The 13,056-nt window shown below is 37.5% G+C and overlaps 1 protein-coding gene across 6 annotated transcripts in view; it reads right to left on the bottom strand.

The window, feature by feature from the left end:
* The window catches only part of LOC126979419 (transcription factor GATA-4-like), a 58,862-nt gene that overhangs the window by 29,831 nt on the left and 15,975 nt on the right, over positions 1-13,056 (bottom strand). For 3 of the 6 annotated variants that reach the window (XM_050828715.1, XM_050828717.1, XM_050828719.1), the window contains exons 1-2: positions 2,029-2,298; positions 1,465-1,723 (exon numbers count right to left, since the gene is read on the bottom strand). In XM_050828715.1, the coding sequence (XP_050684672.1) occupies positions 1,465-1,723; positions 2,029-2,122 (353 nt within the window). In that variant the 5' untranslated portion in view covers positions 2,123-2,298. Of the gene's footprint in view, positions 1-1,464; positions 1,724-2,028; positions 2,299-13,056 lie in introns of those variants that run through there. The other 3 variants (XM_050828718.1, XM_050828720.1, XM_050828716.1) reach the window with 1 other exon arrangement.

Here is a 13,056-nt window from a genome sequence, read left to right as displayed (position 1 = left end):
TCACAAAATGTAATAAAATTTAGTTAGTTTTTGTCATAAATACAAGACAAGTACCGACAACAAACTCAGATATCCGGATATCACCAACTCAGTTATCACCAACATAATATGATATAATTAAACCTTCTCCGAAACACTTTACATCTTATTGTACCATTATTAGTAGGTACAATAGGATACATTGCTGACATAGACTATGACGTCACAGAAACCCTGCGCAAAATGGCGCGTTTGAATAGCCGAAACTGCCCGAAAAGAATATTTATTTTTTAATTCAATTAGAATGTTGTTATTAATAATTTGATATGTTTGATAACTTTCAATAATGTAAAAAAATATATAAGTTTTTTTTAATCATGCATAGGTAACCTAGCCTACCTGACACCTACCTAGTACTAGTAAGTATCTAGTGGTAGGTACCTACCTAGGTACCTATTGTTTCTTTTATTTGCAAAATAATTCAATAATAAAATGGCGTGTTTGAACTGTATCGCGTGTTATGAAATAAAATGCTGTGGAACAAACAATCCTCGGGAATAAAATGATTCAAGAGACAGAAGGTAGTAAACATGAAATTGATGAAGAGATATTCTGTACGCAGTGGGCGTACCCCGTTTGCAGAATCCCAGATAATGTTTGGGAATGGGAAACAAATGTTCTGGGATATTCAAAAAGTTTGTGTGGTAAAGGATTCGATAATAATTTAAAGGAATCAATTGTGAACAATTTTTTTTCTTTTATGAAAATATGGGTTGAGACGAGCAGGACGTTCAGCTGATGGTAATTGATACGCCCTTCCCATTACAATGCAGTGCCGCTCAGGATTCTTGAAAAACCCAAAAATTTTAAGCAACACCACAACTGCGTTCATCACCTTGAGACATAAGTTGTTAAGTCTCACTTGCCCAGTAATTTCACTAGCTACGGTGCCCTCCAGACCCAAACACAGTAATGTTTAAACATTACTGCTTCACGACAGAAATAGGCGCCGTTGTGGTACCCATAATCTAGCCGGTTTCCTGTGCAAAGGAGCCTCCCACTGGTAGCCACCGCTTCCATCGATGTTTTGATATCGATATAAGTGACACATCTATATTGTAAGAATAAAATAATCGAAACGTTTACTATTGCTTAGGGTATGTACTAGTTTCATCTATCAAGTTACATAGTCATACGTATTACTAATTATTTTCCACTAGATGATACCTATTAACTTATTTTTTTTACAGAGTGTGCCTAAAAATACTGGGAATGTTAGTTATTTTGTTCACCTTTAGAATTTTTATAACAATAACATTTCCTCAGTAAAATAGACAGTTTTATTTGTTACCGTAGCTATCGATGTTTTTCAATCGATATTTATCGTACATCGACACTCATGATTTGATGTCAACATGGATGGTTTTCTATTATGGACCATCCCTAGTGTGTGTTCTGTTGTGTCGTGCGTGGTGTGGTACTCACGGCTCCAGCTGGTGGTAGGGCAGGTGGTGTGGGTAGTGGTCGTAGGGCAGGCGGTAGTCGTCGCGGCGGCCGGGCTCCCCTCGCTCGGGGCTGGCGGGGCGCGCGCCCGGCGACCTCTGCTGGTAGGGCTCCAGAGCGTCCTCCAGCGGCGCGTACGACACGGCGGGGCGCAGCTCCTCGTAGCTGGCGGGTGAGCCCCCCGCGTAGCCCGCGAACTGCGGCGCCGGGGGCGGACTCTCGCCGCACTCCGCCTCGCTCTCTGACAACAGGCACCGTGATGACTACACGACACGAGCACGGGCCGCGCCCGACACACCACACTACTAACGACTCGAACACGGATCAAACAATTATATAATAAATAACATTAACGTCTCCTTGAAATAAATATGAACACACGACAAATATAGGAGGGAGGTCACAAGTCATAACATTCATTATATTACATACACAGTGTATTGCTGAAGTAAGACATCATAGATGTTAAAATCATATGAATATTACCGTCGCTGGATCACCACAGATCGCTGCAGCTTCAGGAGGCAGCGGCTGCCGGCTACTCACCTGTGAGGCAGTTGTTGTTGACTTCATCGATGAAGGCGTCCAGCTCGAAGTGTTCGCAGCGCGAGCGGCCCGCGGGCCACGCCTCGTATAACATACTCTGTGCGTGCGGCCGGCGATGGCTCTCGGCGCCCAACTGTCACGTCTTATACCAGCACGAAACAAGTCAAAGTTCGTCACACTTTAAGCGCGAAACACAACTGATACGCGCGGCGTGTCGACCACGACTGACGACTGAGAGGCGCGGCCGGAGCGCGGTGGGTCGGTCGCCCCCCCCTGCCACCGAAGCCGCCCCGCCCCCCGGCCACCCCACCCGCGCCCCCTATTACACACCAACTCTCTATTGTTTACTGCCTCGCTTACATTATGTGGTCGACTATTTATTTCAATAATAAGGACCGTTGACGGCAACTAAACTCTCGTTCGACGAAAATAGTCATATTTTCGTGAAATCCGATAGAAATAGTTAGATCAACATTTTAATATTGAATAATTTCTTGATTTTATTATATCGATATTAATTACTTAGGTACCTATCTATTAAATCTTTGATTCGTATCTTTTGATTATTAAAAATATTTTGAAATATCTTAGAATAATAATAACGATGAAGAAGTTAACATACCTACCTATCTACCTAACTACTACCTGTTGTCTCTCAGTACCTAGGTATAGGTAGACCCATTTTTTTTAGGAATTTACTAACTTTGGTACATTTGATAATGCCAGTAATGTGCGTCCATACTATATACCTACCTAACTTTTACATAAGCACACCATGAACAACTATTTACTAAAAACGTTAACTTGTTATGCCTACTATTCGATTAAGTCGAGCTACTAGTTACCTCAGTCTTTAATTGGACGACTAATATTCTGTTTGAACAACATGATCCCAGAAAATGTTTAAAACAAATGTGTTACTAAATTCTAATTAATGTGGTTAAATATAAGTATTTTGAAAAAAAAAAATTGTATTTCATGATATTAAAATTTTGAGTGAAATGCGGTAAGGTTGTGTAGGTAACATGCAAGTTACCACTTAGTGACAAAACAAAGTATGTATGTCGGTAGGTAAGGTAGGTGTACCTACTAAATTATGACACGCACCTCGAAGGGAATAGTTGAAGAAGTGGCAAGAAACTGATTGCCACTCTTATAAATCAACATTAACGGATAGCTTTATCGTTTGCAAATTAATTTAATTCCAATTTATGTGAAATGATGCTGGTAACATTAATAGGTAGATACTCAAACGTCATGCCTAAGTTAAAAAATAAATATCCCAACTCATATTATAAATGTGAATGTCAGTTTGTTACGCTTTTATGCCAAAACTACTGAACCGATTTTGATAATTTGATACAGCGATAGAGTAAAGCTTGGGAAAGGACATAGACTTCATTTTATCCGGGAAAAATCCATGATACCGGGATTTGTGAAAAACCGAAAGTAGTAGGTTTAGTTTGCCATAGCAATCTTCCTCGAAACCGATCTGACATGACATAATCTTCAATTCCAAACTTACCTGTTATTTTTAAAAACCCTTTTTCTAAGCGTGACCCGTACCCTCGTTTGTCCTCCTTTTCCATAAAAATAAGCTAGTTCGTATATATTTGGAAAGGGCTTCTCAAAAGCAACCTGTTGATATTTTTAAAATTCAAATTAAAATATTTTTATTCAAAATAGGATGTGAAATCACTTATTGAAAGTCAAAAAACTACCACCCATTCCAAAATGAATGCCTCAGGCCTGAGAAGAATGGGCGCAACAAACTCAGCGGGCTTTTTTTTCATCAAAAATATGTTTTACAATTAAAGTAACATTTACAAAGTAACATTGTACAATTAAACTTATTATTTAATAGCCTGAGGGCGGTCGCTCCATTCCCAATCTGTGGTATCATTAAGAAAGTCATTTATGTTATAGTAACCTTTACCACACAAACGTTTTTTAACAATTCTTTTGAATAACGTAATACTTTTGCTTTGAACATTTTCTGGGATCCTGTTGTAAAAGCATATACATCGCCTCACAACAGACTTGCTAACTCGACTAATTCGAGTAGTAGGCATTATAAGCTTATGATAGTATGTAGTATGTACCCCGTATGTGACCAAATGTCACAGAATGAAGGCGTCCCGACACATTAATGGCCGCGTTACGAACAATACGAACGGGAAACACCGCTGATAAGAAACACTATCCCATGGTGCGGCTAATGTTCCGAGACATGGTATTCAAGTTTACCCAAGTAAAATTCAAATTAATATATTATACTTTATATTAACTGTTTTATTCATACTGACTTAGCGGAGATTTAAAACATCGCTAATATATGCTTGTTAAAAAATGGTATTCATAATCGCATATTAGAGCTAAAACGCTCATTATCTCTTCGATAAAGCTGACGTGACTTATTAAGTAGGTAGGACCCTTCTATAAACCTATTTTAAGCACTCGAACACAAAAATACATGGCCGACATTGATCAGCTGTTCCTCTGCTGACAGTTCCTCATTAAATTAGTAAAAATCATGTTTTTTTGTACAAAATGGCAACATTGCGTACTATAGAGACGTATTAGTTATGGGAGATTTATCTAAGGAATATGAATAAGGAATTTTATCGAACGTTCGATAGGCTAAAAACACGTTTTAGATAATATAGCTTTATACCCTCCAAAAGCGTTTTATTATGAATTAGGCAGTAGGAATATACCAACTAAATTTTCAAAGGCATTGCCAGGCATGACTGAGAGTGTGGGGATTTACAACCACTTTTCTTTCAGAACAGTAGGACGTTGAGCTGATGGATGATTGACACGTCCTGCCCATTACAATGCACTGCCGCTCAGGATTTATGAAAAGCCCAAAAAATCTCAGCGGCACTAAGTCTCATTTGCCCAGTAATTTCACTAGGGACGGCGCCCTTCAGACCGAAACACAGTAATTTTTACACATTACTGCTTCACGGCAGAAATAGGGGCCATTGTGGTACGCATAATCTAGCCGGCATCCTGTGCAAAGGAGCCTCCCACTGGTAAGATACACATACCTACGGAAGTGAGCGTGTAGGAATTTTGTTAACAGAGGAAACAGCTGGAGAGCGACATGACCAGACCAAGCTTCTGCTACCTCAGCAGTTGGGTAAAGTTGGGTTGAGAGTGCGGTGTCAGTACTCGCAGCTCGTTTGGAGGTTCGTATCCTCACTACGCCCTCCGCAGCCTCGTTGTCTGCCGCGATTCGTTCACACCTCGCCATGTGAACATATTTTATAGTTATTGACAACTTCGAAGAAACATTTTAACGAGCGCTTTTATACTGTGGCAATAAATTAGTGAGCGATCCCAAACAGATAAAGTTCTGTAAGTATGACTCCTGTCACCAGCTCGCGACCTCGTCATCCGACAACTATAAATATTATCGTATTAGCGTCGTAAATCTGCAGATCCTTGTTTTTGTTGCTTCCGAGTATCAGCCGAATGTAATAAGTAATGTTGTGACAACATGCGGCGGTCGCACCCCCGCGGTGCGCCAGCACAAACAACCAAACAAACGGATTAGCTGGTCCGTGAGCATGTGTCCAACCCGCGGGCGCCCCACGTGCCACGTGGTCTCCAGGCCACCACCAGTAGTCCCATAACGTCTGGCTACGTCACCACTAGCAGAACATTGAGTGCACTCGGACGCACAGACCAGGGGCGTGCATTGGTTTTTTTTTCTTTTATTTGGAAAACAAACAGCTATATATTATACATAGTTTTAGCCTTAATTTAGAAAAATACATTAAGCCAGTAAAGTTATCACAAACGTGTATATTCATAATTGCTAGATTAATTACTCGATCGGGTACAACTAGGCTCGCATACAACACTAAAGTTATAATTTTTCTAGTAAGGTAGGCACTGTGGATCTAACTAGTCGTAGTTGAGCTTTGGAATAAGCAAATATTGCTTACCGTAGGTATCTAGTATCTAGCGTAAGGAAAATTTTTATGAGTGGGTGTACAATAGAAGTTTGATAATAAAATAACGGAACCAAATTAAACAGGTGATCCGAGGGAGCACGGTTAGTACCGGTGGGAGGCTCCTTTGCACAGGATGCCGGCTAGATTATGGGTACCACAACGGTAATATGTGAGCATTACTGTGTTTTGGTCTGAAGGGCGCCGTAGCTAGTGAAATTACTGGGCAAATGAGACTTGACATCTCAACTAAAAGACGAGCACAGTTGTAGTGCTTCTTATCAGGGGCAGGACGTATCAATTATCATCAGATGAACGTCCTGCTCGTCTCCTTCTTGCCATAAAAAAAAGACAAGCCACCCGGACAGGTGGGCGAGCACGCTGTTCTATTGGTCGAGCTCACTCGAACGGAGTGATCGGGCTGGTCGCTACTGGTACAATCCCAATCGACCATTTGCGTGTCGAGAGAAATAACATCTGGGATGCTTGATTACCTGGCGAGGGATCTTCTATGGACGTTAGCATTCCAGAACGCGAGAAGGTTATGGCGCTCTGGCAAGAGCGCTGCGCATCATAGGTACATAAGTGAATTTCCTAGAAACTGTCATAACCATAATGATAACACCAGGAACAAACATAAACTTATAATGCCTACTCCTCGGCTAAGTCCAATTAGTAAGTCTTTTGTGGGGCGTTGTATGTGCGTTAACAACAAGATCCCAGATAATGTTCAAAACAAATGTTTTACGATATTCAAAAGAATTGTTAAAAAACGTTTGTGTGGTAAAGGTTACTATAACATAAATGACTTTTTTAATGATATCACCGATTGGGAACAGAGTGATCGCTCACATACTATTAAATAATAAATTATATTGTAATGTTACTATATTTTAATATAAAAAAAGAAGCTCACTGAGTTTGTTGCGCACGTTCTTCTCAGGTCTTAGACATACCTTTTGGAATGGGTGGTAGTTTTTGACTTTCAAATTTCAATAATTGTTTTTATATCCTATTTTGAATAAGAATATTGTGTTTCGTTCTGAAGGTCGCCATAGCTAGTGAAGTTACTAGGCAAATGAGACATTAACATCTTATGTTTCATGGTGACGAGAGCAGTTGTAGTGCCGCTAAGAATTTTTGGGTTTTACTGAGCGGCACTGCATTGTTATGGGCAGGGCGCATCAATAATCATCAGCTGAAAGTCCTGCTCGTCTCGTTTTTCATAAAAAAAAAGGAAAAAAAAAAGCCAAGACGCAGAATACAGAAAGAAAAAAAAAGTTTAAAAATGCTTGATCTGAGGTTGAAACTACCATAATATTCCAAATATATCGTTTCTCTCAGTTGGAATTACTTTAATTCCTAATTAAATTCTTTATATAACGGTACCTAAAATTCTGAGAGTGGGTATCTGAGTGGTGGTTAATATAAAAAATCAAATTGATCACATAAATCAGAAACCACGGAGATTTGAGGTAATATAATTCATTTTTATAAGTGGGTTGAAAAAACTATATTTTCATAAAATACTGAAGTAGGCATTCAAATATAGTCGAGTTTTCTTTATGGCCCCTAAAAAGTTAATGAAGTCCTTTCTGTCATTTCACACACCTATCACATTATATTACAAGCTGACCCGACATACTGTTTTTTAAGAATTTGTCAATAATATTTCATAACATCAATAATTATTTCGTAAAATATGCTCCCTGTTGGTATAATGATATGGTTTCACAGCAGAACTGTCAAACCGTGCGTTAATAAATTCTCTCATCTATACATGTAAATAAAATTGGGGTGTCTGTTTGTAATATTGAAATAACCGTTTTTTACTACATGTATATGAATATATATATACGGTACATACACCAAAACAACATTTATTAAAATTTTTGTCTGTCTGTTTGTTCCGGCTTATCTCTGAAATGGCTCTACTGATTTTGACGGGACTATGTATTATTGGCAGGTAGCTGATGTAATAACGAGTAATTTAGGCTACGTTTATTTAAAAAAAATATCTTTTATTTTAGAAAAATAAAGTAGGTAATGTGGCAATGTCCAAGAAACGGTCTAACCCTAATAATAATTTATGTGTCCTTATAAAAGAAATATAGGAAATAAAAAATTGTTATGGGTCCGAACGAGTAATTTGTTATGGATATATTTGTTCTAATTTATTATGTTAATATTGTGTTCATATCAAATCGAATTAAAAACTATCATATCTAAATGAAGTAATCTCCATTATAATCCGTTCATTAGTTTGGGAGTTCACTGGGAACAATCATCAGGATACTGGATTTATATATATTAAGATAGCCATTAAGTTGTGAGTTGTTCGAAGCCTCTAAAATGTGTTTCGGCCTCAGATATAAATCGTACAGCTTATTTATTTACTCTTTGACTCCTACAATCCATTACCTAATTACTTCGGGTACCAATTTGGTCATGATAATACTTACTCGGAACTAGTTTGAAGAACAAATATATTGTTGTTGTATACAACGTTATTGGTTATTGTCGTTAATGAATAACAAATATAATTCGGTGTCAAACTGCGCTCTCTCGGTTTTGAAAATTTTATGAACGATGCGGGACTCGAACCCACAACCTCTGGCGTTCCGTGCCAGTGCTCTAACTGAGCTAACCGTTCGAGTGACGTATCGTCAAAAATCTTGTATGATTTGTTCAACTCTCAGGTTGTGGCTTCATCTACAGGATCTACTTTACAGTTACGGAAATTGACTTGAGATGTCGATCTTGTAAACCTAAACAATTTGTTATGTTTTTTTAAAGTGATTACACTTCTAGGATGAATACACAAATAAAATTTGAAAAACAAAATTTTATGAACGATGTGTTCCGTGCCAGTGCTCTAACCAACTGAGCTAACCGTTCGAGTGACGTATTGTATCTATTTCTGCTTCTCATGCACACACCTTCGTAAATTTACAGCCTATCTTGTATTTAGTTGATAGTTTTCAGTAAGTTATGTATTTGTATTAATTCTGTTGTACCTATGTAGGTAACTATTAAAGTAGGGCGAGAGAGTACTTCACTTCAAACTACCACCTGCAACTACTTACTTTTAAAGGCCTGATTTGAACGGCTTACCTAGCTACTGTAAAATGTAAAAAATAACGGGATGCACTCCGGGAGAGCCGGCAGAAATGAAAACTTGAACATTTTTTGCACCTTTTTGAACGTTGAGCATTTTTTAAATATTTTGGAATGGTTATGGTTTAATTTTGCACGAATTGCTTTATTTATTAGTATAAAAGTAGGTAACTACTAGCACTTACGTGGTTAAATAAAATATACCTATATTTATTTTGCCATCGTACAACTTAGTAATAGTTAGGATTATTGTATCACCGATCACATCAGTAGAAGTTACCTTCAGTTCTTTTGCCACTGTCAGTAAAATATAATCAATGTCGCTTCAAAAAAATGTTTGTTTAGCATCGATTCCAGCCACACTAACTACCGGAAAAATAGCTTTTTTCCTCGTTGTATGCGGCAGTTCAACAAGCTGATGACCATTTTGACCTCTTTACTTGTAGTCCTCGTGTAGCTAAGAATGTGCTTACCAAAGACAGTGTCGATGTAAGTCTAACATAAAAGAAGAAGCACTTAATATCATAAGTTAGAACCTATTTTGTATTACAGTATTGTTTGTGTTATATATTAATCTGAGCTTAAGCAATTTAAAAACATATGTGGAAGCTTGTAAAGAGCATTTATTAATCTATTTGTTGTGTAAAATTTTGTAAAAATGGCTGTAAGTTTCCGAAATAAAATAAAATTAGAATAATATAATTATTATTACTATCGAATCTAGGCTTACAGTCCCCGGTCAAGCGCATTCTTGAAGAGTACAATTTAATAAATGGTCGCATTGAGTTGGACGAGATTCATATCTCTTTATATAGTTTTAAATTAAAGATTTGGGAGCATTTAAGAATTTGGTTTATATTATTGTTATTTGTTATTGTAAAATTTAAAGTCATTTAATATTAGTATTTTATTTAAGTGTTTTGGCAAAGCTATGTACACCGTAATTGGACATATTTCCTGAAAAACGTTCCAAGCTTTAACATCACATTTTAATTCGTGTTTCAAGTTTAATAAATATTAGTGTATTTCATATGGTCTACTAAGTCATTATGTCATTTAAAGAGTGACAGTAGGGCTGCATTTATGTCAGTCCGTTAATATGAATTACGTGACCAGTTTTGTGTTTTTAACTTAATTTCGACATAATTGTGGTTTGGACCGCTTTTCTGAAATTAAGTCCAATTCTTGCACATATCAGACAAGTTACCCTGTATGTTTAAAACTAGTTTGTAAGGATACTATGTGTAATGTGGTTGTACTTCATAAATAAATAAATAACTATCGCCCGAAACAATGTTTAACTTGAATCAAATAATAATACTCAATTGTACTTAAACTGTTTAGAGTGCGGGGGCCGCGGGGTCGGGTCAGAGCGGGGCGACGCTTATCGCGAGCTGCCATACTCGCCCCCCCCCCCGCGTCCCCGCGTCCCCCTCGGCCCCCGCGTCCCCCTCGCACACCCGCCGCCTGCCTGTCACAACTGGCAACCTATGAGAGTGAAAACTCGGAAGCGACGCGAGCCTGTGTGAAAATGTAGCGCACCCGCGTCTCCCCCCCGCGTTCGCCACAGCCTTCGTCCGCGCGTGTTACATGTGGCTTGCAGTCGTTAGTTCCTACCCAGCGACCTGCATCATACTGCACCTGAGGCGATGCTTGTGTCAAAGCATCCAGCTAGCTTTTTTTCAGCAGGACAGGATATTCAGCTGATGTTAAATAAATCGCCCAGCCGATTACAATGCAGTGCCGCTCAGGATTCTTCAAAAATAAAAAAATTCTGAGCGGCACTACAATTGCATTCGTCACCTTGACACATGGTGTTAAGTCTGAATAAGGCTACTGAAAACCCAAGCGCTGGCAGCTATTTCGGTCAACGAATCAGTCTAGCTATCCAAAGCGGAAATGCTGCCAGTAGGTATTCTTGGTACACTTTCCTGTAATAATAGTTTTAATTTTCGGCCGGTAAGATTATGGATACCACAACGGCGCCTATTTCTGACGTGAAGCATAATTATAGTGTTGCGGTCTGAAGGGCACCGTAGCTAGTGAAATTACTAGCTAATGAGACTTAACATCTTATGTCTCAAGATGACGAGCGCAATTATTATAGTGCCACTCAGAAATTTTGGATTTTACAAGAATCCTGAGCGGCACTGCATTGTAATGGACAGGGCGTGACGTCTCGTCCCTTTTATTCATAAAAAAAAGTTAATGATCTAGATTTAAATTGATGTACCTATTGTGATAAGATAGTTTGATAATACCTATGGACTTTATTGAAACAAAACAAATCATATAACTATATTTACAATAGTATTTGATAATATCTGTGAACATCCAGAGATTATTTTACTATAATCAATGATATTTAAAAGTTTTTCTCTTTTAATACTATAATATCATTGATAATAAGTAAAGTGACGCTTCAAAAATAGTCAAACGTCAATAATATTCATTGCCTTACACGAGTAATAAGTTATTGGGTACAGAAGACGCATCAATTTACACACTCTGTTAATATGTAACGCGCGCATTTGATAAGCGATTATAGACATCAGTACTAATATTATAAATAGGAATGTAACTTAACGGATTTTCGAATTTAGTACAGAGATAGGCAAGAGCTTGAACTAGACCTTTTATCGTGAATAAAAGGCATGGCGGGGTTGAAATAGGGGGTTGAAATTTGTATGAAAGTTCGTATTATTCGTTCGTATTATATATATTATTATTATCGAAGGTAACACCATGAAAATTTGTATTTAGGCACTTGATAAAAAATAAATAAATATTTGTTCTAGCGTTTTTAAGGTTTAGACCTTTGTGGGTGAAAAAAATTCTAAAATGATGAAAGTTCTACAGTTGGTAGCTAATAAAAAAGTATTAACCGCAGTAGTTTGTTCATAATAGTCTGCTAACTTAAAGCATTGCTAGTTCACAGTCTGTCTTCTTCTATTGACTTAAGTCAGAATGAGAAAAAACACTCCTTAACGGCTATTTTAAGTTAGCGGACCATTATGAATAAGGGGGTAATATGAATATATTAAGAAATAAAAATTGCTGCCCAAAGTAACTATTGCACGCGCACGAAGTCGCGAGAATAACACATCGACCATCCATCGCCCTCGACCATATCTTAGGGAAGGCATCGACCCACTCCACGACGTCACCACAAGCAATGGCATTTAAACGAGCATGACGAGAACTAAACCATATAACAAGTAAGGATATATTTTATCTACATATTACAACTATACTATGCTCTATGCTCTCAATAGTGATTTTCATTATTATAACACTAGAAATAAGGGATTGCTTGTAACTAATTCTAGTAGGCTTCATAAGATACATAATAGCTTTAAGGGTAAATGTATACACTTTTATAATAAAGTCCCAGCCACTAGTTCAGGCATTATCTATAAATAAATTTAAATGTTTTATAAAAAAAATAGCTCTGTCGTAAATATTACTAGTCTATTACTCCACAGCTGAATATCTAAGTGATCGGACAGCCTGGGACTAGATTATGATTATTTTATAGCAATAGCACTGAAAGTACAATATTGTATATTTTTATTAAAAAGAGCGCAAAAAAAGAATGCTGGGAGAGTTTCTTGCGCCGCTTCTTCTCTGTCAGAGTACCATTTGTTTCCGAAGCGGTAGTTGTATCTAGTATATTAGAAATGACATCAAAAAGAATTCTAAAGGAATCAATTTAGAGAAAATAAATGCCTTTTTACTCACTAAATACCTCTAAATACAGTTTACATTTCAACCATTTTATTTAAATGTGCATATAATGTGCTTATCCTTACTAATATTTTAAATGTAAGTATGTTGTAGGGGATGAAAGTTCGTATGGAAGTCCAAACAAAGTCATTCTTTCACACCTAGCTAATTCGATTTTGTTTATTAATTAATTTAAAAAAATATTTAATTTTCGCTTATAAAT

The sequence above is a fragment of the Leptidea sinapis genome, chromosome 3 (assembly GCF_905404315.1).
Source record: "Leptidea sinapis chromosome 3, ilLepSina1.1, whole genome shotgun sequence".
Taxonomy (NCBI): Eukaryota; Metazoa; Arthropoda; class Insecta; order Lepidoptera; family Pieridae; genus Leptidea; species Leptidea sinapis.
The sequence above is the reverse complement of the archived record's forward strand: the minus strand, read 5'-3'. Positions and strand labels throughout refer to the sequence as shown.